The sequence below is a fragment of the Pipistrellus kuhlii genome, unplaced genomic scaffold (genome assembly GCF_014108245.1).
Source record: "Pipistrellus kuhlii isolate mPipKuh1 unplaced genomic scaffold, mPipKuh1.p scaffold_m20_p_10, whole genome shotgun sequence".
Lineage (NCBI taxonomy): Eukaryota > Metazoa > Chordata > Mammalia > Chiroptera > Vespertilionidae > Pipistrellus > Pipistrellus kuhlii.
This window is the reverse complement of record NW_023425405.1, coordinates 41,867,162-41,894,763: the sequence shown is the minus strand read 5'-3', so window position 1 is coordinate 41,894,763 and position 27,602 is coordinate 41,867,162. Positions and strand designations below refer to the sequence as shown.

The window sequence follows — 27,602 nt, the reverse complement described above, 5'->3', positions numbered from 1 at the left end:
GTGTGCAAGAGGCAGCCGGTCGATGTTTCTCTCTCATCGACGTTTCTAGCTCTCTGTCCCTCTCAATTCCTCTCTGTGTAAAATCAATAAAAAAATATATTTAAAAAATGATCAAGTATAATGAGACACTATGTCACATTTCCTATGAATTAATGAGTTAATTATGAGTTAATTATACCTAATAACATTGGGGTATGTTGACTTACATTCAATTTAGATTTTGCCTTGATTATGAACATTTCTTAGTTTGTATTTGTGTACAGTGAGTCCTTTTGTTCTTGTTTTTAAATTTGTGTGCTTTAGCATTGTTGGTCTTTTGCTTTTTCTTGACTGTACCAGGCACATTTATACCATAGTTCACCATTGCACTGGATATTCCAGCTGCATGAAAAACACTTCTATGTATCTGAGGGGTTAACATTTTAAAATCTTAACTTCTACATATTCTATGATTTACTAATTATGATTATTATTTATTATCTTCCTTTACTTCCACTAAAATGTAAGCTTACCTCAGGGCAAAGACCTCTGTTTGTTTTGTTCACTGATGTACATCAGATCTCTAGAATAGTGCCTGGGAAGTGGTAGGCGCTCAGTGAGTATTTGTTGGAAAATAGAATTCCTGTTGCAACAATAATAATTTCTTTTTCTTTTTCTTTTTTCTTTCTTTTTTTTTTCTTCTTTTTTTTTAAATTTTTTTTCTGATAGCATCTGGATTCAGACTCTTAAAATGAGTTAGGACGCCTGTGACTTGACATTTTAGAATTCTCCAATCCAGTTGAACTGTTGTGATACCTAAGCATTTCTCAGAAACACTGGCTTGAACCTCAAAGCTCTTCCTGACTTAGATGATAAACAGTTACCTCCCCATGGGGCCACCTTTTGAAGTGCAGTATAAACACTCTTAGAAACAATGAGTAAAGATAAACCTGTCCATTTGGCTTTTGAATTTTCTTTGTTAATTTTTGAAGGTTTTCCAACTTTTGATTCTTGGTGTGCATACAAAATGAGATGAATTGTTTCTGGGGTAACATATGAGCACAATTCCCCTAGTAAAAGCCATATACAAAGGGCAAAACATGATACAATAGATAAGAAAGTGACTCTGAAGGTTACCAGAGTTTGGCTTTTAGACAATGGACAAGACTGCCACTCTGAGAAACACCCTTTAAAGTTTTGTACTTGGAAATTTAGGAAAGCTTCAGCAGATTTCCTATCTCCAGAAGTTGTAATTTTCAAGGAATTCTTGAAACATTCAGAGCTATATGTAGCACGGTAAATTTAGTTCAGTGTCTTTAAATTGCATAGGGAGTAAAATTAACCTATGTAGAATATACTAAGTTTAAGGTTCAGTAGTAAATAAGTTTGTAGATTCTAAAAACAGAAAGCCTTAGTCTCTAAATCAAATATGGTAAATAAGGTTAGTGACTAGAAAAATGAAGTAGCACTCTAATTTCCATACCCTTTGTGTATCTGTTTCCATTGAAAAAAATATTGCTATACTTGGTTTATTCTCAAGCTTACAGTCCTCATTGTTTTTTGTTTCTCTAATAACTTTTGAAAAACCTTTTTTCATTTTAAGATTTTTGTCCCATAACAGCCATATAGGTAGACTAATTGACTTTGCTTGAATTCATATTTTTAAGGGAAGAAGGAAAGAAAGGTATAAAGCTTTATTATAATTCTTTAATTTAACCGCTTTCTGTATATATACATTTGTCCTTTTGGGCTACCAGTCAGTTTTTTTGTCTTTCCTCTTTTTCATAATCCTCATAAAAATAACAAGAGATTCAAGTTAAAAAGCTAAGATATTCATAAAAACTTTCAGAAATCCCAGATATAATTGTAGCTGGTAACTTTGTATATCTATCACATATACCAGTATATATGCCTGTGAATGTGTCTGTATATATTTGTATGTTTTGCTATGATCTGTATTTTGCCCTTTGTATATTGGCCATACTATTTTTCCATTTCATTTTGTTTTTTAGTATCTTAAACTTAAAATTAAACTTACATTACATAAAATTCACCATTATAACCATTCTAAAGCATACACAATCACTGATTTTTAGTATATTCAAAATGTTGTGCAACTATCACTATTTTCTGGGTGGTGACCACATAATATACAGATGATATATCATAGAATTATACACTTGAAATCTATATAATTTTATTAGCCAATGTTACCCCCAATAAATTTAATTTAAAATAATAGAATTAAATTATAAAAAAGAAATTAAACATATAAATATTTAATATTACATATTTTATGAAATAGTGTAATGATAAACTATAAAATATAGATTTTATAACAAAGGTTTTATTTCAATTGCAAATGAGGATGTTTTCTACAGATAGATAAGCATTCCTTGGGCCACTTTGAAATAATGTGAGTTTTGTCTTTCAGATATACTGAGTGTGTGCTAAGGATTTTAAATTTATATGAAAAATAGTTACCCTAGTTATGCTGCATGTTTACTATCTCATCATTTTTCTTATTTATGAAGTTGCTAATGCAAACTCATAACCAACAAGGAAAACGAATTGATTTTTTTTTCTACATGTTAGATTTTGTCTGTAGCCAAAGGAGTAGATCAGCATGAGGATGCAGGGAACAGATGTGCTAGGTCTAGGCAGGTGTTTTCTGGGCCTAACCTTTCCCATCTATAATATGAAAGAGATGTGTTGAAATTTGCAGATCATTTGGAATCTACCGGTGGAATGCTTCTAGTCCAAGCTGTTTGTAGTAGCTTTTTCATATGAAGATCCTGTCCTGGCTCAGGCGTTAGAATATTCTAAAAGCTCTCATACAAAGAGCAGCTGGCATCAGCATGCCCCATACCTTTCAATAAGAGGCCCAAGACCCAGCACTAGCACCAGCCTGCCTTACTTCTGAGCTGGGCCTTGCCTGGGCACTTCTAAGCCCAGTACAAGGAGCAGCCATCTGCAGATCTCTCTGTGGCTCCCGGTGGTTAGCACCAGGCAGTGGCTGACTTTGTACCTCCCAGGAGGCCCCAAAGCCAGTACACCCACCGGACAGCTTCAGACCGTACCAGATTACAACTCTACACATCCACAAATGACACACTAAAGGAGCCAATTCAGTGAGCACCAAAGACCCACTGAGCAAGTCCTGCCCCATGTGGGTTTCTCCTGAACAGTAGCTCTTCCACTATAGTCACAGCTTGTCTTCACAGCCAGTTGGCCTGGAGGTCAATTCTTCCCATTGACACCAACAGCAATCAAGGCTCAACTACAACAAGACTGTGCTCACAGCCCACACAGAGGTGTACCAAATAGCCCATCTCAGGTGACTGGAGCCACTGGGCCCTATAGGCTGAGCCACTGGGCCCTATAGGACACCTGCTACATGAGGCCACTCTATCAATTCCAGGAGACATAGCAGCCTTACCTAATACATAGAAACAAACAAAGAGAAGCAGCCAAAATGTGGAGGAAAAGAAATGTCACAAATGAAAGAAATGGAAGCAAGCAAAATATTGGATACAGAGTTCAAAACAATGATTATAAGGAGCATAAGGGACTTGGTCAGATTCAAGGAACTTAGACTTTTTAAAATATATTTTTATTGATTTCAGAGAGGAAGGGAGAGGAAGAGAAAGATAGAAACATCAGTGATGAGAGGGAATCATTGACCAGCTGCCTCCTGCACCTTGGACTGAGCCCATAACCTAGGCATGTGCCCCCAACCAGAATAGGATCTGGGACGCTTAGGTTCACTGAACAGAACTGGCCAGGGTAGGACTTAGACTTTAAGGATCTTAGTGAAAATTACAAAGACATGAAAAAGGACCCATTAGAAATTAAGCATACATCAACTGAGGTTAAAAATAATAATAATAATAATAATAATTTACAGGGATTCAACAGTAGAGTAGAGGGTTCTGAGAATTAAATCAACTATTTGGAATATGAGGAAGCAAAAAATACCCAATCAGAAGAGCAAAAAGAAAAAATAATCCAAAAATAAAAGATGGTATAAGGAGCCTTGGGACAACGTCAAGTGTACCTCATGGGGGCTGCCAGAAGGAGAAGAGATAGTGCAAGATATTGAAAACTTATTTGAAGAAATAATGACAGAAAACTTCCCCTACATGGTGAAATAGACTTGCAAGTCCAGGAAGCACAGAGAAACCCAAACAACACGAATCCAAAGAGGCCCACACCAAGACACATCATAATTAAAATGCCAAGGGCAAAATACAAAGAGAGAATATTAAAAGCAGCAAGAGAAAAACAGTTACTTACAAGGGAGCTCTCAGAAGACTGTCAGCTGATTTCTCAACAGAAACTTTGCAGGCCAGAAGGGAGTGGCAAGAAATATTCAAAGTGATAAATAGCAAGAACCTACAACCAAGATTACTCTACCCAGCAAACTATCATTTAGAATTGAAGGTCAAATAAAGAGCTTCACAGACAAGAAAAACCTGAAGGAGTTCATTACCACCAAACCAGTATTACATGAAATGTTGAAGGGTATTCTTTAAGAAAAGGAAGAAGAAGAAAAAAATGAACAATAAAGTGGCAATAAATATATTTATATTAACAATTGTATCTAAAAATAAAATAAATAAATAAAGAATCTAATGAACAAAATAAACTGATGAATAAAATAGAACCAGAGGCATGGAAACATGGAACAAACTGACAAATCTCAGAAGGAAGGGGGAAGGAGAGTGGGAAGAGATTACCCAAAGATCTTATATGTATATATGCATTACCTATGGACACAGGCATTAGGGTAGTGAAGGCCTGGAACAGGTGGAAACCAGGTGAAGGGGGAAAACAGGAGGAAAAAAAGGAAGACATCTATAATACTCTCAATAATAAAGATTTTAAAAAGCAAAAACAAGTGTTGGTGAGGATGTGGAGAAAAGGGAACTCTCATGTACTATTGGTGGGAATGTAGATTGGTATATCCACTGTGAAAAGCAGTATGGAATTTCCTCAAAAAATTAAAAAAGAAGCTGCCTTATGACCTAGTGATTCCACTTCTGGGAATTTATATGAAGAAACCCGAAACACCAATTTGGAGTAATATATGCACCCCTATGTTCATTGCAGTGTTATTTACGATAGCCAGGATTTGGAAGCAGCCCAAGTGTCCATCATAGAGAGTGGTTAAAAAGATGTGGTACATTTATACATTGGGTACTACTTAGCTGTAAAAAAAGATTGCAATATTACCTTTTGTAACAGCATGAATTGATCTGCAGAGCATTATACTAAGTGAAATAAGCCAATCAGAGAAAGTACTGTATAATTTCACTTATGTGTAATCTAATGGACAAAATTAACTAACAAGAAAAATAGAGGAAGACTTATACAGAGAGAGTAGGCTTGTAGCTGTCATGGGGGATTGAGCAAAAAGAGAAAAAACTCATGGACATGGACAACAGTGTCATGATTTCTTGGGGAGGGGGAGAGTAGGAGGAGGTAAGGGTATAAATGGTGATAGACAGACCCTGACTTAGTGAGGTGAATGCAGTACAGTGTATACATAGATGATATGTTGTAGAATTGTGCACCTGAAACTTGTATAATTTTTGTTAACCATTTTCACCCAAATTCAATAAAAAGGAAAAATAATCCTAATCTATAAATTGAGTTTAATAATAGATTCAGTAATTATTTCTCACTATATATTAAAGATTGATTAAATCATGACATAATCTCATTTGTTACATTTTTTTTGAAGTTTATTTTTTTTCAGTAAGATTCTTTCTGGAAATCATTTTTACTTTTATTACTATTTGATTATGTAAATGACTACAAATAAGACACATAATTTTATTTTCAGGGCAGTGATAGTAAAGTAAATGTGGTTTAAACATTAACAGTTGGTGTTTATTTTTTTCCCATAGCATAATTTTTATTTATTACTTTTTTAAAATTAAATTTACTGGGGTGGCATTAGTTAATATGATCATTTAGTTTTCAGGCGTGGGTTTCTATGTTACAAGATCTGTACATTGCACTGTGTGCTCACCACCCAAAGTCACATCATCTTCCATCACCATATATTAGGCTACCTTCACCTTCCCACCACTGCCCCCTCCCCTCTGGCAAACACCGTACTGCAGTTTGTGTTCACTAGTTTCAGTTTTATATCCCACATGTGAGTGAAATCGTATGGTTAATAGTGAAGTCATATGGTTAATCATATAACAGAATGAAAAGCATTCTGTTCTGATTTACATTTTAGTGCTGAGAAATTTTCATTTTTTTTTGGTTATAGTTGTAGCAAGAACAGTATGTTCTCCTATGGGTACCTAATGGGCTTCAACGAGTGTACCCATTTCTAGATCCTTTTGGATATGTTTCAAAGTTCAGTATTTCTTTATGATGTTACAGATGAAAGTGAAAGGATAGTGAATGTAGGGACATAGATGTAGTAAACAATACAACTGTATATATCTTTTCCCGTTCATTTTCATACATTACTCACTGTGCTTGTTTGGTTTTTGTTTGGTTTCATAAAGGGCCTGAGTATTTAGAAAGATGTGGGGCCAGGTCCTTGTGGAGATTTGAGAGAAGAAAATATTATTTGGCTTTGGAGTTTTTGCTGTATAATTATAAGAGGATTTTCCAAACAAACATAGTCAGAATTTATAGTAACTTTCCCAGATGGTGATCGTTAAACAATAATTGAAAGCTGCTATAGGAAATAAAAGTGTTTTGTATAAAGTAATCGTTTAGTAAACGTTGGTTAAACTGAAGAACGAGCTAAGTGTTAAACCAACTAGCTAAGTGTTCGTCTCATAATTCAGAACCATACAGACTTTAACTCTTCTTAGGCCAAAAATAAGAGAACTGCTCTTCAAAATGAATTTGTTTATAACTTTTAGAAAAGTTAACAGTAAAAAAAAGTGTTTAGTTCTAAAGTTAAAGACTTTGAGACATATGTAGTTCAAGAAGTAATTTTCCTAACCGACATAAATTCTGAGGTGCAAATCTAGCCAGTTCAGTCAAGCTCTTGCTCATTTTGCATTCTATCATCAACCATTCATTGCCCTTGGGAGAGAATGATGGAAGGGGAAACAAACAGGGAACAATTGCTTCTCACTTGTTTCTGACTTAAATACATCCTAGACTCTCCAATAAAATAGGCTACAAGGGACCAGCTTCATTCATATGCTGAGTGGATAGCTCGAAATTCATCCTCAGTTTATGTTGACTGTGTCAGAATTATGTGTAGCCATCGAATTTGGGCTATTCAGTTTACAATTATAAACTTGATGGCAGGTTTCTTAAATACCTCTGTGGTGTTATTGTTGTTATTTTTTTTAAAGAGATTTCCCAAAGTTGCAGATGGCTGGCTCATCTCCAAATACTTCTTCAAGGTACTCTATGCTGGTGATGTGTCCCGCCACTGAGCTGCGCGGGAGCATGGAATTGACTTACTGGGGAGGGCTGTATCAGTTAAGTGATCTTTTTTAGTACATTGCATGGGTTTTGCAAAGCTTTCTGTTTTTGTTTTTTGCTAATTCAGAGGGAACAAATATGCTTATGTTAATTTTTCAGTAAAAGCTTGTTCTAAACACATACAATATAGTAGTTCATTGACTCTCCTTCCTCTCCATGTAACTCCCCTCCGTATTTCTCTTAAGCTCCATGGTTTTAAGTACTATTTTATTAATCAAGTATGTATATCTGTATTATTTATATTTTATTAAAGTGCTTAATGATATGCAACTTGTTGGTTATTTCCTCAATTTTGTAAGTGCTATGTAATAATATTTGTATTACATGCAAACCAGGGCCTCAGGGAAGCTGTGTGAATTTTCACAAATCATTCAGTAAAGCATACATGAGCACTGTCCACAATCCCTGCTTTGCCATTCTTTAACCATTAGTGGGACTGTATTCCTTAGTTTCCCTTCTCCTAGGTAGGATGCATACTTCTTATTCATTTATTCAAAATATTGATACTTCTATTGAGTTGCTGCGGTATGCAAAACACTGCAGGGCCTCTGCAGTCATGACCTAGCCTTTTACTATACGTTTTAATTAGAAAAGAAATTTTCTAGTGTTTCAAAGATAACACTAAGATAAAGGATAGAAAGTAGAAGAAAAATATCTTCTCATTTCCTCAATCCTAATTCCCACAAATAGTTATTTAAAAAATTTTCTTTTATGTCATATATCTATCCTTAATCACTACTGAAAAAAGTTATGCTTGATTTCTTTAGGTCAACACTTTTTTGTGTGTTAATCCTCACCTGAGGATATTTTCCCATTGATTTTTAGAGAGCGTGGAAGGGAAGGGGAGAGACAGAGAGAGAGAAAAACATTGATATTAGAGAGACACATTGATTTGTTGCCTCCCAAATGAGTCATGACTGATGTTGAACCTGCAACTGAGGTAGCTTCCCTTGACTGGAATCGAACCCGAGATCCTTCATTACACAGGCCGACGCTCTGTCCACTGAGCCACACTGGCTAGGGCTAGGTCTACATGTTTACTCATAGCTCTCAACATGGACCTCAGCCGTCGGTAATTTAATCAAATCTGCCAGTATTCTAAACCTTATATTAAAAGTGATGCTGAAAGAAAACACCCCACAAAACTCTTGTATTCTGCTTGGAAAGATGGTCAAATTACTGGGATAAGTAAACTTATTAATCAAATTCAGTTTTTCAGATGAACTTGTTTATCTTATTTTTTTTTTGTTTTAGAAGATTTATAATTGACTCACTTTTATTATATAGGTACATACTTTAGACACTTGTTTTAGATATCTGATAAATTTCTTAGCAGTGAATAAGACATTAATTGTTGTAATAAGAGTTGATAATTGCATTTTATAGATTAGTAACTGTGATTCTATTTGCTAAATGATTTCTCTGAAGCATCCTATAAATCACATACAGAACTAACAAAATTGCCTAGTCAAGACTCAGACTTCTTAAGATTCAGTGTAAAAGGTAAAGTTATTTTTAAAGTGTTTAACTTTGTCTTTTTATTTTAGAACATTAATATATTTCATTTAGATATTATTTGAGATCATAATTTTATCTTCAAAGCTGGATGAATGGTCTAATAAATATGTATCTCAACTAATAATGCTACTTTATTTTTATTTATTTTCTGTTAATCCTCACCAGAGGATATATTTTGAAGAGATACCAATTAATGTTTTCAGAGAGAGAAAGAAAGAAACAGCAATGTGAAAGATATACATTGATTGGTTGCCTTCCACACACACCCAACTGGGGCCAGGGATCAAACCTGCAACCAAGGTATGTGCCTTTGACTGGGAATCGAACCCGAGACTCAGTGCACAAGCCTGTGCTCTACCCACTGAAACACACTGGACGGGTTGCACTACCTTTTTTTTTTTTTTTTTTTTTTTTTTTTTTTTTAAAGGAAAGGATTCTAACTATTACAGAAATGGGAATTCTCTCTGTTTAGTAAAAAGGTAGTGGAAAATGTCAAACTGCTTCTATAAGTTAGCAGTAAGAAACTTAGGGCCACTGTTATAAAATTTAAAGTGAAAAGTTTAATATCTAAATATTAATATATTGCCAACAATAAATCTATAAGTAATCAATTTCCTTTAAGCATCTGAAACATTTGCAGTGATACCAGAATGATTTATTAAAACTTGATGTGAATGTTTTTATTACTTGTCAAGATAAATAGCAGCTACAGGCAATTGCCTTTGATATTGTCATTGACGTGATATATTACAATGCTGACAGAACTTCAGCTTGTGAGGACAGTTTTCCATTTATTCTTTCATCTTTGGCACTAATAAAAGAGTGGAAAAAGAGAGTCACTTAACATATTCATTTATATTTTATATTATCAAAAGATTGTATGCCATTAACCACTAATTCATTAGAGAACCACTTATAAGCCAAACACAAACATATTGCATGAAATGAATAGGCGTTTGATTTAAATAATGTAGAAGAGTAATTTTAGAATAATACTGGATTCTAGAAATCACATGCTATTTTTAGGTGCAGAAAATGAGGCAGTTCAAGTGGGGAAGATGTTGCATAGCTTATTAGCAGATTGCCTTTCAGTCTAGGTGATCTAGTAATAACAAGCTTATTAGCACTTATTTCTGTGCATGAAATAAATTAGAATTGGATTAATGGAATGGGAATGAGTGTCAAAAGCTTGTTTAACTCTGTCATTGGTAAAAAGTCAACTTCTAAGAATATATATAATTGAAAGCATATTATACATCTGTACTCACCAGAGCTTTAAAAAGAGAATTTTTAATGACAGTGTATTTTTTCTCTGGAATAAAATTTTTTTGAGATACAGGTTAGTCAGTGTCTTGTAATGTGATTTGCTTTTCTGGTTATTTTTAAAGGAAATGGAATATCTTGTAAATGATTCTTTATTCAGTGGCTTTTAAAGTCATGATCAGATTGTAGTGGCTGGTGTTTTTTAATTTTTCTGTTGGATAACTGGTTACAGAATAAGTACAGTCTTTTGCTAGCAGTTAATCTGTATTTAAGTAAAAGTGATGTTCAAGTAATAATATTTCAAATAACCAATTGAATACTTCTATTATTTTTTAAAACTTTTAATTGAAAAGAAAAAAAAAAATTTAAGAGAGAGAGAGAGGGAAAGAGAGAGAGAAAAATGTTGATGTGAGACTGAAACATCAGCTGTCTCCAGCACTCCCCCTACTGGGGATCAAGACTGTAGCCTGGGCATGACAGAATCAAACCAGTAACCTTTCAGTCCACGGGAAGACACCTGACCAACTGAGCTACACTGGCAATGGGCAAACAATTCTAAATTATTTTAAATTAGATTCAAAACTTTTCATGGATGCAAAAATTATTACTTAAATAAAATTCTAGGATATAGTACAAACAATTTACATGAGAGTTTGTTTAGTGATTCTATCAAGGGAATCCACCTTCTCCTAATCAAAGCTGATCTTTTGAATGTGGACAGCAATTCAGTGTCTTGATTTAAGAACTTCACATTGGTAATGATGCACATGGAAGAGGGGAGAAGGCAGAATCAAGCCAAATCATCCTATCATCTAGTTGGTTGCGTAGGCAGAGTATTAAAAAGATACTACTAGTTTTTTAAAACCCTGCAATTTATGCTAATATGTCATTCTATTAATTGTTTAGTTTCTCAGTTTGCAACTTTGGAAATCTTGTCATGTCTTGGGTAACAGTCTTGTAGATCACGTATTCTACCCATAATAAAAGTCCTAAGGATTTAGTGCCCATTCTTTCTCTGTTTAACCTAATTCCAGATTTTTTAGTGGTTTTTTTTTTTTTTTAAATCTTTCTTTTCTTTTCTCCTCTAAAAATAGGACTTTGTTATATTCTTTGGTTTTTGACACCTCTGCTATTCCTGTTTTTCCTTGGCCATGTCAGACTCATGAGGTTTAAAATGAAGTCATTAGAGGAACCTTGAGATTCTCCCTTTTGAAGGGTCCCTGCTGTTGTTTAGCATTCTGTTTCTTGAAGGAGGACTGGCAGCTACACCTCCTTTTTAAAATTATGGGGTGATCCCAATTAATTGAAGGCAAATAAAATTAGTTGAGACTAGACATTTTAGGGAGGCAAAGTTAGAATGGTTGATATGGAAAAATGTTGGATTAGGAAATACATTTTAAAGATTTTTTTTTTTTTTTTAAGATTCTAAGCAAGTTATGGGGAAAACTTTTAATTTTGTATCTCATTCCCACTTTGTGGTGGAAGAGGAGCTTTGGTAGCTTAACTATTTGGTAGTAGTAATAGTAATGGTAGAAATTGTTAACATCTGCACTATACTGTATACTGACTGCTGTACACACATTATCTCTCTAATCTCCAAGTGTTTTCATGTCAGTACTACCGCTATTGTTAATTTATACAAGAAAGACTGATACAGTGAAGTCATTTGCTCAAGATGGCGTAGATAGAAAGTGATTTGACTCAAAACCCATATTCCTAACCACTAGGTACCCTGCTTCCTCTCCAAATGGCTAACAAATTGATAGTGTGAATATTGCCCTAAAGACAAACTATATTGAGATACTGTGCCAGGAACTGTTTTAACTAAAGAAGAGAAAAAGCAAAGGACAATAATGGGGATTGATTGAGAGGAAGAAGAGATATTTTAAATGTAGATTTCTGTTTGTTAGTAGCAATATTTGATTTTTAAAGAGACATTTGAGTTATATATTTGAACGAGAATTTATAGATGTTTTTGTGTTTTATTTATATATGTAAATGTATTTGTTTAGAATATTTAGTATTTGTAATCTAGCATGGAGAATCTTGATACTAGATTGTTATTGAACTGTTACTGTAAAAATGTACTAATTCAGATTTTTTAAATTCAAAATTTTATATAGCATAGCAATTAAGATGATCTGTTTTGTGCTGATTTACCAGTTGCTTTGCTTAATAAATATTTATTGAATCCCTACTATGATCCAAGTACTGTGTCAAGTGCTAGAGAGCCATTTAAAGAAAACTAAGACACAATTCCTGCCTTAGCAGTTTTACCAAGTAAGCACAGAGTGCCATGCCAGCACATAAGGAGGGAGGAACTGAATTGCCATAGAGATCACACAGGGCTTATAAGAATAGAAGGCCTTTAAAATGTCCTGAAAGATTATAGGAGTTACCTATACAATGTATAGGCTTCCTATTCATTGATGAACCATAAGTATATTATTAGAAATATCAGGGGGAAGGGATTTAAAAAATACCAATGCCTAGACCTGCCCTAAAGATTCTGATTATTAGTTTTGGGGGAGCCCAGGCATGAGTATTTTTAAAGGAAGCCCAGGTGTTTTTATGGGCTGTCATGGTTGGAAATCACATACCATTTCAAACACGGCTCCTAAAATGGTGCTTGCTGACAAGAACACTTTAATGTTGCTTAGAGAGAAGCTATTATTGGGGAAGGGAAAGTTTGAGATAAAAAATTAATTGAAACCGAAAAGCACAGATTTAAAAATATAAAAGCTAATATTTCTACATTAAGATTAAACAACTTACCTAGGTAAAATTAATTGAATAAAGTATTAAGCTGTGTCTCATATCCCATTTAAAAATGCTAAGAGTGCAAAATGGTTCCCATGGATCTGCTATTCAAAGTCCTGCATAGAAATAACAATATTGAGATACACAGAAAAGAATATTTGTTCATCAACAGACACATTACTCAAACAGTAAATTCCTGAAGGACTTTTTCCAGGTTGATGACTAAAAGAGAGCAGATGAATCATAGTTTCAGGGAACTTCTTGGCTTAATAGATGAGAATGGGTGGGTACAAGATTATGAATGACTATTCAATATAGGATTCTAATTGATTATATTTACTTATAGTTCTGACCACACACATTTATTTCATTTATTTGAAGTACCTATATACAACTGGTTACATTTAAATTAATGCTTAACTATAACCACCAGAAAAATTACCCATGTGATATATAAAAGACTATATTAGAATAATAGGATATTAAACTGCAGTATGTATTTTTTTTTGTGTTTTTTTTTTTAGTGTATAGACTCTTTTTACTTCATTTAGTTTGAATTTACTGTTGAGAAAACTGTGACTCAGGTTCACTAAATAAATTGCCTCTGGTAACACAACTAGGTAAAGGTAGACCAGGACTAGATTTCAGGCTGTTTGATATTGAGATCAGTATCCTTTCCATGACGGCACACCACACTGCCTTTTAATTTTCAGCATTTTATTGTTCTTGCATTTTGAATTTTCTAGTCTGGTTTTCTTTTATTTTGTATTGCAATTTGTCTCCTGAAGGTCAAGTAACCTGGTTTGGTTATGAAAGTCCGCGTAGCTTCTGGGACTACATCAGAGTGGCTTGCCGGAAAGTCTCACAGAATTGTATCTGCAGCATTGAAAATATGGAAAATGTCAGTTCCTCTCGAGCTAAGGTAAGACATAAATACCATGCAATGTGTATAATCCTATGCAGTCTTAGCCCAATTAGAAAGTTTCAAGCTCTTTGCTATAAAACATTTGTTTTCTTTGTTGAAATTAAGCACTTGACCAAATTTAACATCTTTCAGAGGCTTGTTTCCTTTTTTCTTGTATTTCGTTATTCTAGAATGCCCTTGAACCTTTAATGTTTCTTTATGAATAGCAAGAACGTATGAAGCTAGTCACTACTGAGAACAATGAAATGTATCCTCGCCTGTGAGTTTTTTCTGTTTATTGAATTACCTTAGCCAGTGACTTTCAGTGCACAGCAGAACCCTGGGGGTCCATAATGTCAAAACTCTTTTTCATGTAAGAGCAAAATGTTATTTGCCTTTTGCATTGTGTTGACATTCTTGTTGCTAGTGCAGAAGCAATGGTGGTTAAAATTGCTGTTGCCTGTGCACCAATTAAGACAATGGTATTAAACTACTATTAGTAATCATCGAGTTCTTCCCCACCATCAGCTCAGTCTTAAAACACACACACACACACACACACACACACACACACACACACGTGCACACATGAACAACACACACTAAGACACTCCATAGTCACTTAAAAATGTCCATGACAATACAGTAAATATTATTAATTTTATTAAATCTCAACCTTTGAGTACAGTGTATCAGATTGAATGCGAAGCAGATACCTAGTTTGTAAAATGCCAGAGCTGCTGACATCAAAATATCAGCTTCAGTTTAGTTTTTTTTTTTAATTGGATTGCCATAGTAGCTTTCCTTTCTATTTTTTTTTAAACCTTACCCTAGGATATTTTCCATTGATTTGTGTTTTTTTTTAGAGAGATTGGAAGAGAAAGGGAAAAACAGAGAGAAATATTGATGTGAGAGAAACACATCAATTGGTTGCCTCCTGTACATGTCCTGACCGGGCCGGGGAGGAGCCTGCAACTAAGGTATGTGTCCTTGACCAGAATTGCACCAGGGAACCCTTTGGTCCACTGGCTGATATTCTATCCACTGAGCCAAACCGGCTAGGGCTCCTTTCTTTTTCTTTAAAATTTCTTTATTGATTAAGGTATCACATATTTGTCTTCATCCCCCCATTCCCATCCAAACCCCTCCCCACTCATGTCCCCACCCTCCTGTTGTCCATGATCACTGGTTAGACTTATATGTATACATACAAGTCCTTTGGTTAATATGTCCTCCTTACCCCCACCCTCCCCTACTTTCCCTCTGAGGTTTGATAGTCTGATTGATGCTTCCCTGTTTCCGGGTCTGTTTTTGTTCATCAGTTTATGTTGTTCATTATTTCCCCTAGATGAGAGAGATCATGTGAAACTAGAAATAAACTTATAAGAACAGAAAACGAGACAAGCAATAGTAGTTATGCTGAGAGGCAAATGAATCAGTCTGTAGTGAGTTTCTTTCTGGGCCATCAGTTCTTTTGAGTCCCAATTTCAATGTCAAACAGTTCCTTATGTGTATGTGTGAGCAATGATATTTCATTTCTGGATGGTGGACAAATGGGGGTAATGCAGGTCTGACCCTCTCTGGTTTGGTCCTGGACAACCTTCAGCGACACACAGTTGCTGTCTGCTACCATGGCAAGGCGTTGCTGTCAGCGTCTTCTATCTCTGGACTGTTTCTCTTCTGTCTTCATGGCTGGAGAGTCCTGTCAATTCCTCTCTGTTGCAGGAATCCACATGGTCTTGGAGTTTTCTGAAAATATACAAACATATTCTCAACCAAAAGTTAATAAAGGAATCTTTTCTATAAATTTGACTTGGGATCCTTTTTCATTTTTTGCCCAAATGTTTTCTCTTTGGCTTATTTTGACACCATGTGTGTTTTTCATGGGTATCTTGCTGTTAGCATTACAAATGAAAGTTAACTTTGTAAAGTAAAAATTTTCTAGATGTAATTTACTTACAGGATATTTTTCCTTACACGATATTCTTCTACTATCCCCCCTTTTTTATTTAAATATTAGAAGGCTTATGGAAATTTTATAATATAGTTGTGATAGCTTTTAAGTTTTAATTTTTTGTACTAAAATATGACTGCTTTAGGTTCATTACATGTTATGCAATTTTACCATGAGATGAACAACCAATAAAATTTTTAGTTAACACTTTAGAAAGGGCTTTTTGTCCAGTACAATTAAATTTTTTTTTTTAGAATATTTGCTTATTTCAATTAGCCAATTTAAATTAGTCGGAAAACTTGACTACTATTTTACTGTCAAATTTAATACTCTAACAACAATAATCTTTCAAATGTGTAGTTTCCTAAATAAAAATGAATATAAAAACAATAAATTTGGAAACTACACATTTGAAAGATTATTGTTATGCTTTTATAATTTTCAAGCTAGACCTTTGCAAGATGATTGTTATGCTTTTATAATTCTTTTATAATAAAAAGGGACCCTCCTTTGTATTTTTGACACTTAATAATTATAGAATGAAACTAAATAGAAAGTAAAGATTGAATATGGATATCTAAGGTTTTAAGATCAAGATGTAATTCAGTTCATTATTTCATAATTGTAAACTTATAAGTTACATGCATAACAATCATCTTCCAAATGTGTAGTTTCCAAATTTATTGTTTTTATATCCATTTTTATTTAGGAATTTTTTTTTCTTTTGGAAAATTTTTGGTTCACAAAATTGACTGGTATGTATTGGAATTAAAACAGGTTTGTAAAAAGTGAACTTAATATTTATTTTTAAAAACAAGATCTGTAATATTTAAATCCAGTGACAAAATTAGAAACATAGTTAAACAGCTTAAAATTCTAATATGGAAGTGTATTTTTGGGTGAAGTTATTAGCTATGGTTTTTGTCATCTTTGAAGATGTTTCTAAAAACACTGTTCCCTGCTGCACCGCCTCCTGCCAGTGTCCAGTCAGAGTAGTCTGAGCACCAGTTAACTTTCTGCTTCAGTGTCTTCAAACTCTTTTATATTAAATCATTTTTTTCTGCCTCTGTTATTTTTTAGGTCAATAAGTATCTTCCTTTTAAAGTGAGTTAAAACTACGTTTTTAAATTAAAGCCCTTTTCTCATAGATGTTTTATCTTATATCAACAAGTTTCTTTTCAGTCACAATTGTCTTATTCGTCCTTTGGCCGTCATTTTTTGAACTATTGAATTTATTCATTTATTTACCTTCTAATTGCCTGTTTATAGATTTAAAAAATGTACAATTTGAATTCTCCTTTGCATTTTAATTGAGTTTGTATTCGTTTTCTTTATGGTTTAAGAGTAATATCTTGGTTTCTGAAGGTTAAGATTAGCTGTAAGATGAATGGATAAAGCCTATGAAAATTGAAAGTAAACCAGGTGCTACATAAACTTTATTTTCTTATTTTCAAACTAAACGTAGGAGAGATTAACATGACCAGGGTATTCTAAACTCTTTCAGCACAGAAGAGGATATATTTATAGAATTAGCATACCTCAAAGTACAAAGGGTAATTGAAAAGCTAGCAAACATTAGAAATGTCACATTTGGACATGGGTGGACCAAGGAAACCCAAACCCTAGCTCACCACCTCTCAGCGGAGAACGTTAACATTTATTCTTTAAAGAAACACACAAAACGCCAAAAATGGTGTTGAGTATCAAAACACCACAGGACAGTCATGTGCCAAATCCTGCATTTATGCCTTTGTTTTGATCAGACCTCAAACAGATTCCATTTAATGGGGAAACAGAAACATTCTTTAAATGTGGTTGAGCTGATTGAATCCGGATTGTCTGTGTTCTAGTACCACTGCATAATTTAGATTCACATTGTAGAAACTGCCACTCTGGGAGACCTGATACCTGGTCACTCTAAACTAAAATCTATGAAATGAAGACCTTTCCCTTTCTTTGCTTAGTCTGTGACTTGTTGGACCTATTTTCTAGGGCCTACACATAACCTAACAATGGAATAAAATATTTGAATTGAAGATCATGTATATATTTTTTCCATATCAGGTATATTTGCATCTTTTTTTTTCTATAGTATGCAGGGATTTTGGAGCATATGATTTCTATACATCAATTTTTTTAGGTTTCGGACTAGAATTAGTAGTCTCAGAAAAATAACTGCATTTCAGCTTGGCCATATTTCCTATCTGCTCAGAAGCTGGCTTGTCACTGTTCTGTCCCAGAGGCAGATTAGCCATATGTTCTCTGACAGAGGAAGAAGGGGCATTAATCAGATATACCAGAGTTATCAAATACCATAACTTTACAGTAAGGCGTAGTATTGCAAAGAGGCCGTTTTTCTGAACATTTTTATGACAGTTCTTTATTGTGATGGCCTCAAATCTGAAATACTTCAGAAATACTTGGGGAGCTTTAAAAAGTTTCCCAGCAGAAAACAGACATATTCTGATTCTGTCCATTTGTTTTATACCCTATCCATTTTAACTTCATATGAATCTTTCAAAAATTCTTTATTTTTCACATCATTCCTTTCCCCCACTTCTAACTGGTAGCTCCAGTGCCTAGTAGCTTATTTACCTCTTTAGTTTGATTCACTTATTTAACAAGTATAAACTGAATACCTCCTGTGTGCCCAAAAACGGTGGTAAATGTTGAGGATAGAGTGGCAGTGGTGAAAAGATGGCAAAGAGCAAATGTTACACACACATTCCATTTTAGTAATACAGTAATCAAATATATACATAATATCTCAGGGGACGTTAGAAAGTGATAGGCGTGGTGGAAGAGATCAGGAAGGATTCTGTGAGGCAGTAGTTGAATCAGAATGTAAATTATGGGAAGAAATGTGCTGTGCAAATTGTAAGCTGAAGAAGCAAGGTGTAGAATAGAAGATATGGTCAGGATTCAGAGTTTAGATATAATTCTTAATACACTGGGGAGCTACTTGAGGGTTTCTTTTTTGCATTTTTTTAAAAGCAGTAGAATAATGTAATCTGGTTACATTTTAAATGATCAAGTGGTTACAGTATGAACAATGCATAGAAAGGTGGTTAGGGGCAGAGAGTTAAGTTAGAAGGGTTTGGAGCCTAAAAAGATGATCATGGAGGTAAGAAATGAATTAGTTTCTACTTCCAGTGAAAACAGAATAGCTTGTATCAGAGGAACTCTTTTCCCAAGAGCCACAATAAAGGCTTGGAAAGTAGTATAAAACACAACACAATAAAAATTTGTACTTAAAGGAAAATAGGTATGCTAAAGTAGGCTTATGCATTATTAAAAGAAGAAAGGCTGAAAATTAGTGATCAAAGCTTTCATCTCAAGAAACCTTTTTTAAAAAAGTAATAAAATCAAGGTAGAAGGAAAGAAATAACAAAGAGTGAAAATTCAGTTAAATGGAAACAAGCGTACACCAGAAGAAAAATCAACAAAGCCTAAAGTTGATGTTTTTAAGAGATTAATACAATTGATAAGCTTTTAGCAAGAATATTAAAGAAGAAAAAAGAGATTGTAAATTATCAGTATCAGGAATGAAGAAGAGCCCAACCCCAGAGACCTTACATACATTAAACATCTAAAGGAAAATATGATGAATAACTTCACACCTATACATTTGAAAATTTAGGGGAAATGGGCAAATTCTCTGAAAAAAATATCATTTACAAAACTAACAGACAAAGGAACATAAATTTGTGAAGAAATAGCAAGGCAGAGGGATCCGGGCTGAGGGAAAGAAATGGTGAAGAAGTAGAAGGTTTGGTTATGCAGCCTTCTCTGACTGTGGTGATGGGAGGCCTCCCTTTCCCTGGCTCAGGGAAGTGACCTTTCAGGAGATCTCTCTCTTGTTTTGAGGGAACAAGGGTGGGGCAGGGGTAGATCAGAGTGACCTCAAACTTTTTCAGCTTAAGATCCACATGTTGAGGTAGCATGTTCTGAACCCTATCACCTGTAAATTGGTAGAAAGCAATTTGGAAAAATGACTTGGCTTTACCTGCTAACATTAAAGAAATACATACTCTTTTGATTCAGTATCTGTACTCCTTTGGTTTATATTGCGGTAATCAACCATCAGTTTTCCCAGGACCAGGGGACTTCCTTCCTCCCTTTCTTTTTTTTTTTTTTTTTTTTTTTTTTTTTTTTTTTTTTTTTTACAGTTGATGTACAATATTTTATTAGTTTCAGCTGTACAACTCAGTGATTTATATAACTTGTGAAGGGGTCACCCCAATAAATCTAATACCCATCTGGTACCATACATAGTTATTACTGTTATTGGCTATATTTCCTATGCTATACATTACACCCATGACCATTTTGTAACTACCAATTTATGCTTCTTAATCCCTTCACCTTTTACACACACACACACACACACACACACACACATACACACACACACACGCCCAGGTTGCAGGCTCCATCCTCGGTAGGGGGCCAGTAGGAGGCAGCTAATTGATGTTTGCTCTCACATCAGTGTTTTTCTCTCTCTCTTCCTCTTTCTCTATAAATCAATAAAAACTACTTTAAAAATTATCACAGTTTATTATCACAATAACAGAATCCCACAAACATCCAAGGACTGGAAACTAGGTGTGGCCCTATGGATTGTATGGATTGAAATTAATAAATGAGGAAGCAGGACTTTTCCCATGTTTCTTATCTAGTAATAGATAAGAACTAACTTTCTCTGGAGAGCAACTTTTCCTTGCTTCTGTTTTGGTGAAATACTGACCTTTTGACTCAAGCTACCAGTACTAGACTCTGTGTCTTTTATGATAAATGAAATTTCAAGAATCTTGAGACTGCTCGCCAGTGGTTTGCCTCTTTTTCCTGCTGTTCCATTCAGCCATAGTGAAGTGTAGGCTCCCCTCGGCTTACTCAGCAAGAACAAGGGAGTGAGCCCTGGGTTTTGAGCTTAGACAACACTGCTGCTTCACGCCTGTTTTGTCACTGTCTAGATTTGACTCCTTTCTTATCCCTCCTATCTAAGAGCCTGGTGAATTTACCAGAGTTGGAGTAATTTCTAAAGAGTGCTTTCCCCCCCTCCATACTGGTAGTCAACCATGATATATATCAATGAGAGTCACCTTGATTCTCACCTGTCATTGCACTGTTTTGGTTTTCTATATAGTCGATCTTGCTGGACTTTCTGGAGATTGGTGAAAAGGCTGAGTAAAAACAAAAGTAATTGAATTTTAAAGTTCTCACTATAAATGCAATCTCTCTCTTTTTTTAATAGTCTCTTTGGATTATAAAAAAAATTAATTGGTTAGTTCCAACTATTGAATGATGTTATCCCTTTTCTAAGTAAAAATAAATTATCACATTTAGTCATAATTATTTGTTCCTGTGATTTTGTGCTAGAACACGTTTCTGGGATATTTTTGTTGTGTGATTGTTCTTTCTGGTCTAAAAATTTGGTAACAGGTTTTTATAATGTTATGGTCTATGAAATTCAGAAACTCAAGATTAGGATGCATGATAATGAAATTTGATTCATTATTAGTTGTCTAAACCTTCCCTCTGGAAGGATAGGTGAGAAGTTTTCTTAAACAAGCTGTATGAAAGTATTTTTTACTAAAGAGAATGCACTCTTGTGTTTTTTAAGGGGAGTCATTTTATTTAGCATGTTGATTTGAATATAGAAATAGAACATAAGTCTTCTGATTACATTCTATGATTTAAAAAAAGTCTCTAATCCAAATAACTCAGTATTAATGGGTCTGTTTCTTCAGAGGATAGGAAGTTAATCTGACGTGCTTAACCCTATACTTTCAGGAAAACAAACTATATACTATGCATAATAAAAGTTTACCTATTATCTACTTAAAATTTTTTAGTTTTTACCAAATATATATTTTGCATGGGCTGTTCTTTACATATTAAAATGCTTATATTGAGCTTTTTAATTTCAATTTTACCCCCATGTTTGATTCTTTCTTCTTCCTTTTAGGGTAGAGCCTGGATCAGAGTTGCACTCATGGAAAAACATTTATCTGAATACATCTCTACAGCTCTGAGAGACTTCAAAACAACCAGGTTTAAAAATCCTTTTCATTTTCAATTATATTCTTAAAAGAATCACCTAAAGACTTAGAAATAAGAATAGAATGAAGATTTATTCATTTCTAAAGTTCTTGTTATTCCTTATGTTCATACTACTCAGATCAATTCACTGTCTTCTCAGGAAACTGAAGTTTGTCAACTAAACATATATCTATCCTGATTTATCTTTCCAGGCTTCACATTATGCCTGGAATAAATCTTTTAAAATTACTTCTAATTCTCACTTTTTTGACAGTTGCAGTTTAATTCTTTGCACAGACTTTTCTCTGGCCAATTTGAAGAAAAATGCACTAAATTCTACCGCATTCTTTTTCTTTCCTCACTACATCATTTATTTCTTTGCTTATTAAGTATATACATGGACCATTCACTTATTTAATTCACATATATTTTTATATTTATTTACTTATTATAAATCTGTATATAATTCACACATATATTTATAATTAATGACTGCCTGATTGTCTTTTTAGGGCAGCCTGTATCAGTGTGGTGTTTTTTTTCCTTTTGGGTGGGGGATTATAGAAATTTAAGAGATGATATATTGTGCCATGTGAAAAACAGGACTTTATATTAATTTTTTTGGTAGTAAAAAGAGGATTCATATTAGGACAAGAGTCATTCTTATTAAGCTCAGAAGTCTACTAATTTATGTTTATAGCTATTGTTAAAGAAACCACTTTTCTCCATTTCGAAAGTATTTGTAAATGAAAATATTTAATAATCTCAATACCATAAACATGTACTGTTCAGTATAGTAGCCACTAGTAATATGTAAAAAATTAAAATAAATTTAGTTATGAAAATTAAAATTAGTTAAAATTATCTAAAATTACTAATTTAGTTCAGTTGCTGTATTGAACATTTCAGGTGTTCAATAGTTGTGTGTGGCTTATGGCTACCAAATTAGACAGCACAAATAATCGAACATTGCTTCCTTAGAAGTTCCATCAGACACACTACACTGCCTTAGACATTTTTCAATTGCCATACTTATTTCAACTTCATTAACCATGTTTCTGAAAGAGAAGAAAAAAGTGAAACAGCTCTAAACCAGTTCTGATAAAGGAAAAGTTAGGCACAAATACAAAGAAATCATATATCTAGAATCTTAATTTTCATGCCCTGATGCAGTATTTGATATTTTGGGTTTGAAAAAATTTGGGCACTTATGAAATTTTCTGCATAAAGTAAATCTGATATCTACTTACTGGCTTTTCTTTAAAGCAATATGATACTCTAATGAACTTTATGACATAAAACATTTGTTTGTTTCTTTTATTTATCATTACTAGTAGATTTAATTATGAAAGATAAACGTTGAAAATACTAAGGCTTTGAAAATAAATAAAAAAACCGTATCAGAAAAGTATAGATTAAACCTAAAAATCTTAAATTAATGAAATGAAAACCAAATTTATACAGTAATAATCTCCTAGGCAATAACAAGATTACATTGAAATTATGATAGTCTTTTCTAAATAGAAATTAAAGCATTAATAATATCTCTAAGTTGTTAGTCTTATTTCTTAGTTTAGGAAATTGGGTGGGGTAGAAATAATTTTTAATAGACTATTTTTAGAATGAGTAGTTCAAATATTTAAAGGGAAATGCTTTTTGCCTTGTTCTTAGGTGTTGTTTTTTTTTTATAAAAAGGAAATGATTCAGCTCTAAAAAAGTTCATGAAGTACAAATATTGTTGAAACAATATATAAACATATATTAGTCAAACCGAAACATGCCTTAACATATGTTCATACACATAAACCAATACACACATAAACAATATTTCTATATCAATATAACAGCTCTGTAATTCTCAAGAAAGGAACTAAGTAGGAAGTTATTTTAGAAGTTAGCTTATAAAATGAAGTTTTGAAAAGACAGCCTTTTTTTGTTAGCTATTTTCACTATTTTTTGTTAAAATCAAACCAAATAAATTTCTTAACTATAAATAAATGTAATTGTGAATTTCTAGCCAAAACATATCTATTTGGAAGTTTAGATTTGTAAAACACTAGCAAACTATTAGAAAGAATAGTTATAACTTACCTTTTGTCTGGATGCTCTCTGACATAAGTGCTATAGAAATGAGAAGTAATCTCTAATTCTTTTGAAATCCTGAGATTATCTGATTTCTTCTTGTTCCACTCTTCACAGATAAAGAGTAATGACATCCTTTACAAGGGTGATACAAGTTTTTGCCCCAGTACAGAAGGAGGAGCTACATGAGCTAACACAGGCCAGCCAGAAGTACTAATCAGTGAAAATCCAGGGATAAGATTGGGTGGAGGAACTGTGGGAAACAAACACAGTAAATCCTTATCTTGAGCAAATGATGATAAAGTATTAGAGAAATCGGTGTGATCTTTTTACTAAGGTGGAGGATGTCTTGGTGAGCAAATGAAAAAAATCCATGAAGTGTTTCATGATATAATATATGGGTTGGGATGTTATTGGGAAATAGTCAGAGTTGGGAAATGGGCGGAGTCAATATTAGAATCAAACTAAAAAAAAAAAAAGGATTGTTTTAATAGATTACTGGGAAGACATAGAAATAGAGAAGTAAGGTAGAAATTGAAATAATTTGCTCAAAGTTTTAATTTTCCCACACCTACAGGCTGGAAAATAATTAGAAAAGTTAAGCTAGTCCTGGCCGGTGTTGCTCATTGGTAGAATGTCTGCCCATGAACTAAAGATTCGTGTGTTCAATTTCAGGTCAAGGGCATGTATCTGAGCTGCAGATTCATTCTCTGGCACCAGTCAGGGTGTGTGCGGGAGACAACCAATTTATGTATCTCTCTCACATTGATGTTTCTCCCGCCCTCCCTACCACTCTCTCTAAAAATCAATGGGAAAAATATCCTTGGGGGAAGATTTAAAAAAAGTTATAGAGACCTGTTTATTACTTTGTGATTGCACCACAGTACCTTAATTTATAATGACTACAGTTGTGTTCAGAAGAAATGTTCATTTTCTCAATATTAAAGTAGGAGTAAGAGGAGTAAAATATAAAATTAAACTTTAAAAATTACCAAGCTAGACTTCTAGTCAAGATGGCAGGGTAGATACACACAGTACTCACATCCTCTTATAACCATATCAAAATTACAACTAAATTGCAGAACATCTATCATTAAGAACCACCTGAGATTATCTGAACCAAGTGATTTCTAGATAAATAGAAGTCCTACAATTAGGGATTAAAAAAAAAAGCCACATTGAGACTGGTAGAAGGGACAGAGATATGGAACAGTTTGGTCCCACATCCACATGTGGCAGATAAAAAACAGAGGGATATATCTCTTGCAGAGGTCCTCTCTGAGGAGTGAGTGGTATCAGTCTCACATTTGGCTTCCAGTGCTGAGAAGAGAAATCCCCATAATTTCTGGCTGTAAAAACTAGTAGGGATTGAGGCTGAGTGAGACAGAGGGTTGCTGGAGTCCCAGACAGTGCCTCTTAAAGGGCCCACATATAGACTTTAACTCATTTCTTCTGAGCTCCAGTGCTTGTGTAGCAGCTCAAAAGGCACCAGGTACACACAAGGAGGAATTGCATTGCCAGGCATCAGGATGAGAGCAGGGGGCAGTAGAGCAGCTTTCTTCCAGACAGAAGTGTACACAGAGGCCATGGTTCCTTTGATAAGCCCTCCCTCTCAGCAGGTGGGCAACACATCTGAGTCTCCATCAACCTGGCTATTGCTGTTTGTTTGCACTTCCCTGGTGATTTCCTGAGGAACCCCCCCCCCCTTTTTTATTCCTCCCCCCACTATCTCACACACACACACACACACACACACACACACACACACACACGCTCCCTGAAGCTATTTTCAGTGTCTTTTTTTCATATAAATGATCTGTCTTTGCTCATGCTTCATACTTTTCTAAAATTTATCAAACAAGCGTATCTGACCTAAGTGTGCCCCATATCTCTTGCCGAGTAGCTCGAGGCCAAGCATTAGCAGCAATGGCTGTGGTTAGTAGGTAGGCCTCCAAGCCCAGCACAAGTAACAGCCATCTGCAAAACACTTTGTACAATAGCTCACGCCAGGTGGCCCTGGTCAGAACACAGGTGGAAGCTGACCTTGGCATGGACCTCCTGGGAGGCCCCAGAGCCAGCACAAGTTGTCAGCTTCAGACCATGTTGAACCACCCAAACACCTCAACAGTGTCACACTCAAGAGGTGGAATTAGCAGGCACCAGAATGCTGCTGAAGTAAATCTTGCTCTGTGTGGTAGGCCTCTGCATAGCTATCCTCCATGGTGGTTGGTCAAAGCCAGTCATTGTAGCCGATTGGCCTGGGAGTGAATCCCTCCCATTACATGCCAACATCAATCAATGCTCATCTACAAGAGGAAGGTGTACACCATGCCTGTAAAACTCAAAGGCTAACACTGGCCAAATAGATAAAGCATGCAGCCTGTAGGCCATCAGTTTGACATGCTTGGTGTACACAGATCACCTGGGGAAAGGAACATGCCTGGAGTGCCCAGCTCAGGTGATCAAGGAGGCTCTGCCACTGGATTCTATATGGCAACGACTACATCAAGCCACTCTACCAAGCCCAGCAGACACAGCAGCTTCACCTAATACATAGAAACAAACACTGGGAGGCTGTAAGAGAGGGAACTAAGAAACACATCCCAGAGGAAAGAACAGAACAGAATTCTAGAAAAAGGGTTGAACAAAATTCTAGAAAAAGAACTAAACAAAATGCAGAGTTCAAACACTGATTATAAGAATGCTCAATGAACTTATTAAGGAAGTAGTTGAACTTAGAATTCAATAGCATAAATAAGGACATGGGTACCATAAAAAATGACATGGAAACCATAAAAATGAACCAGTCAGAAATGAAGAATACACTAACTGAAATGAGCAATTTCCAGGGAATCAACAATAGACTAGATGAAGCTGAGAGTTAAATTAGTATTTGGAATTTAAAGAAGCAAAAAATACCCAATCATAACAACAACAAGAAAAAAGAATTTTAAAAAATGAATATAGTGTAAGTAGCATCTGGAACAACTTCAAGCATACCAACATTCACATCAGAGGGTTGCTGGATGTAGGGAAAAGAGAGCAAGATATTGAAAACCTATTTGAAAAAATAATGACAGAAATGTCCCTAATCTGGTGAAGGAAATAGACAAACAAGTCCAGGAACTACAGAAAGTCCCAAACAAAGTGACCCCGAAGAGGCTTACATCATGGTTAATTTGCCCTGGCCAGTATGGCACAGTTGGTGGTGTGCTGTCCTGTGGACTGAAAGGTTGCCAGTTGGATTCATAGGTTGCGGGTTTGATCTCCAGTTGGTGTGTGTGTGGGAGGTAATCAATCAATGCTTCTTTCTCACATCAATGTTTCTATCTCTATTTCCCTCTTCCTTCCTATCTTCTAAAATTAATAAAAAATTTTTTTAAATGCAAAGGTTAAAGACAAAGAGAATCTTAAAAGCAGCAAGAGAAAAGCAGCTAGTTACCCTACAAAGGAGCTCCAATAGCTCTGTGTGGTAGGTGATTTCTCTGTCAGCTGATTTCTCAACCAAAATTTTGCAGGCCAGAAGGGATTGGCAAGAAATATTCACAGTGATAAAAAACAAGGGCCTATATACAAGATTACCCAGAAAAGCTATTGTTTAGAATCTAAGGACATATAAAGAGCTTC

At 34.6% G+C, this 27,602-nt stretch overlaps 1 protein-coding gene across 4 annotated transcripts in view; it reads left to right on the top strand.

Moving 5' to 3' along the window:
* RUNDC3B (RUN domain containing 3B) overlaps window positions 1-27,602 on the top strand; it is an 89,289-nt gene that overhangs the window by 21,757 nt on the left and 39,930 nt on the right. For 2 of the 4 annotated variants that reach the window (XM_036429532.2, XM_036429529.2), the window contains exons 3-5: window positions 7,320-7,370; window positions 13,782-13,915; window positions 21,820-21,905. In XM_036429532.2, the coding sequence (XP_036285425.1) occupies window positions 7,320-7,370; window positions 13,782-13,915; window positions 21,820-21,905 (271 nt within the window). The remainder of the gene's footprint in view (window positions 1-7,319; window positions 7,371-13,781; window positions 13,916-21,819; window positions 21,906-27,602) is intronic. The other 2 variants (XM_036429533.2, XM_036429531.2) reach the window with 1 other exon arrangement.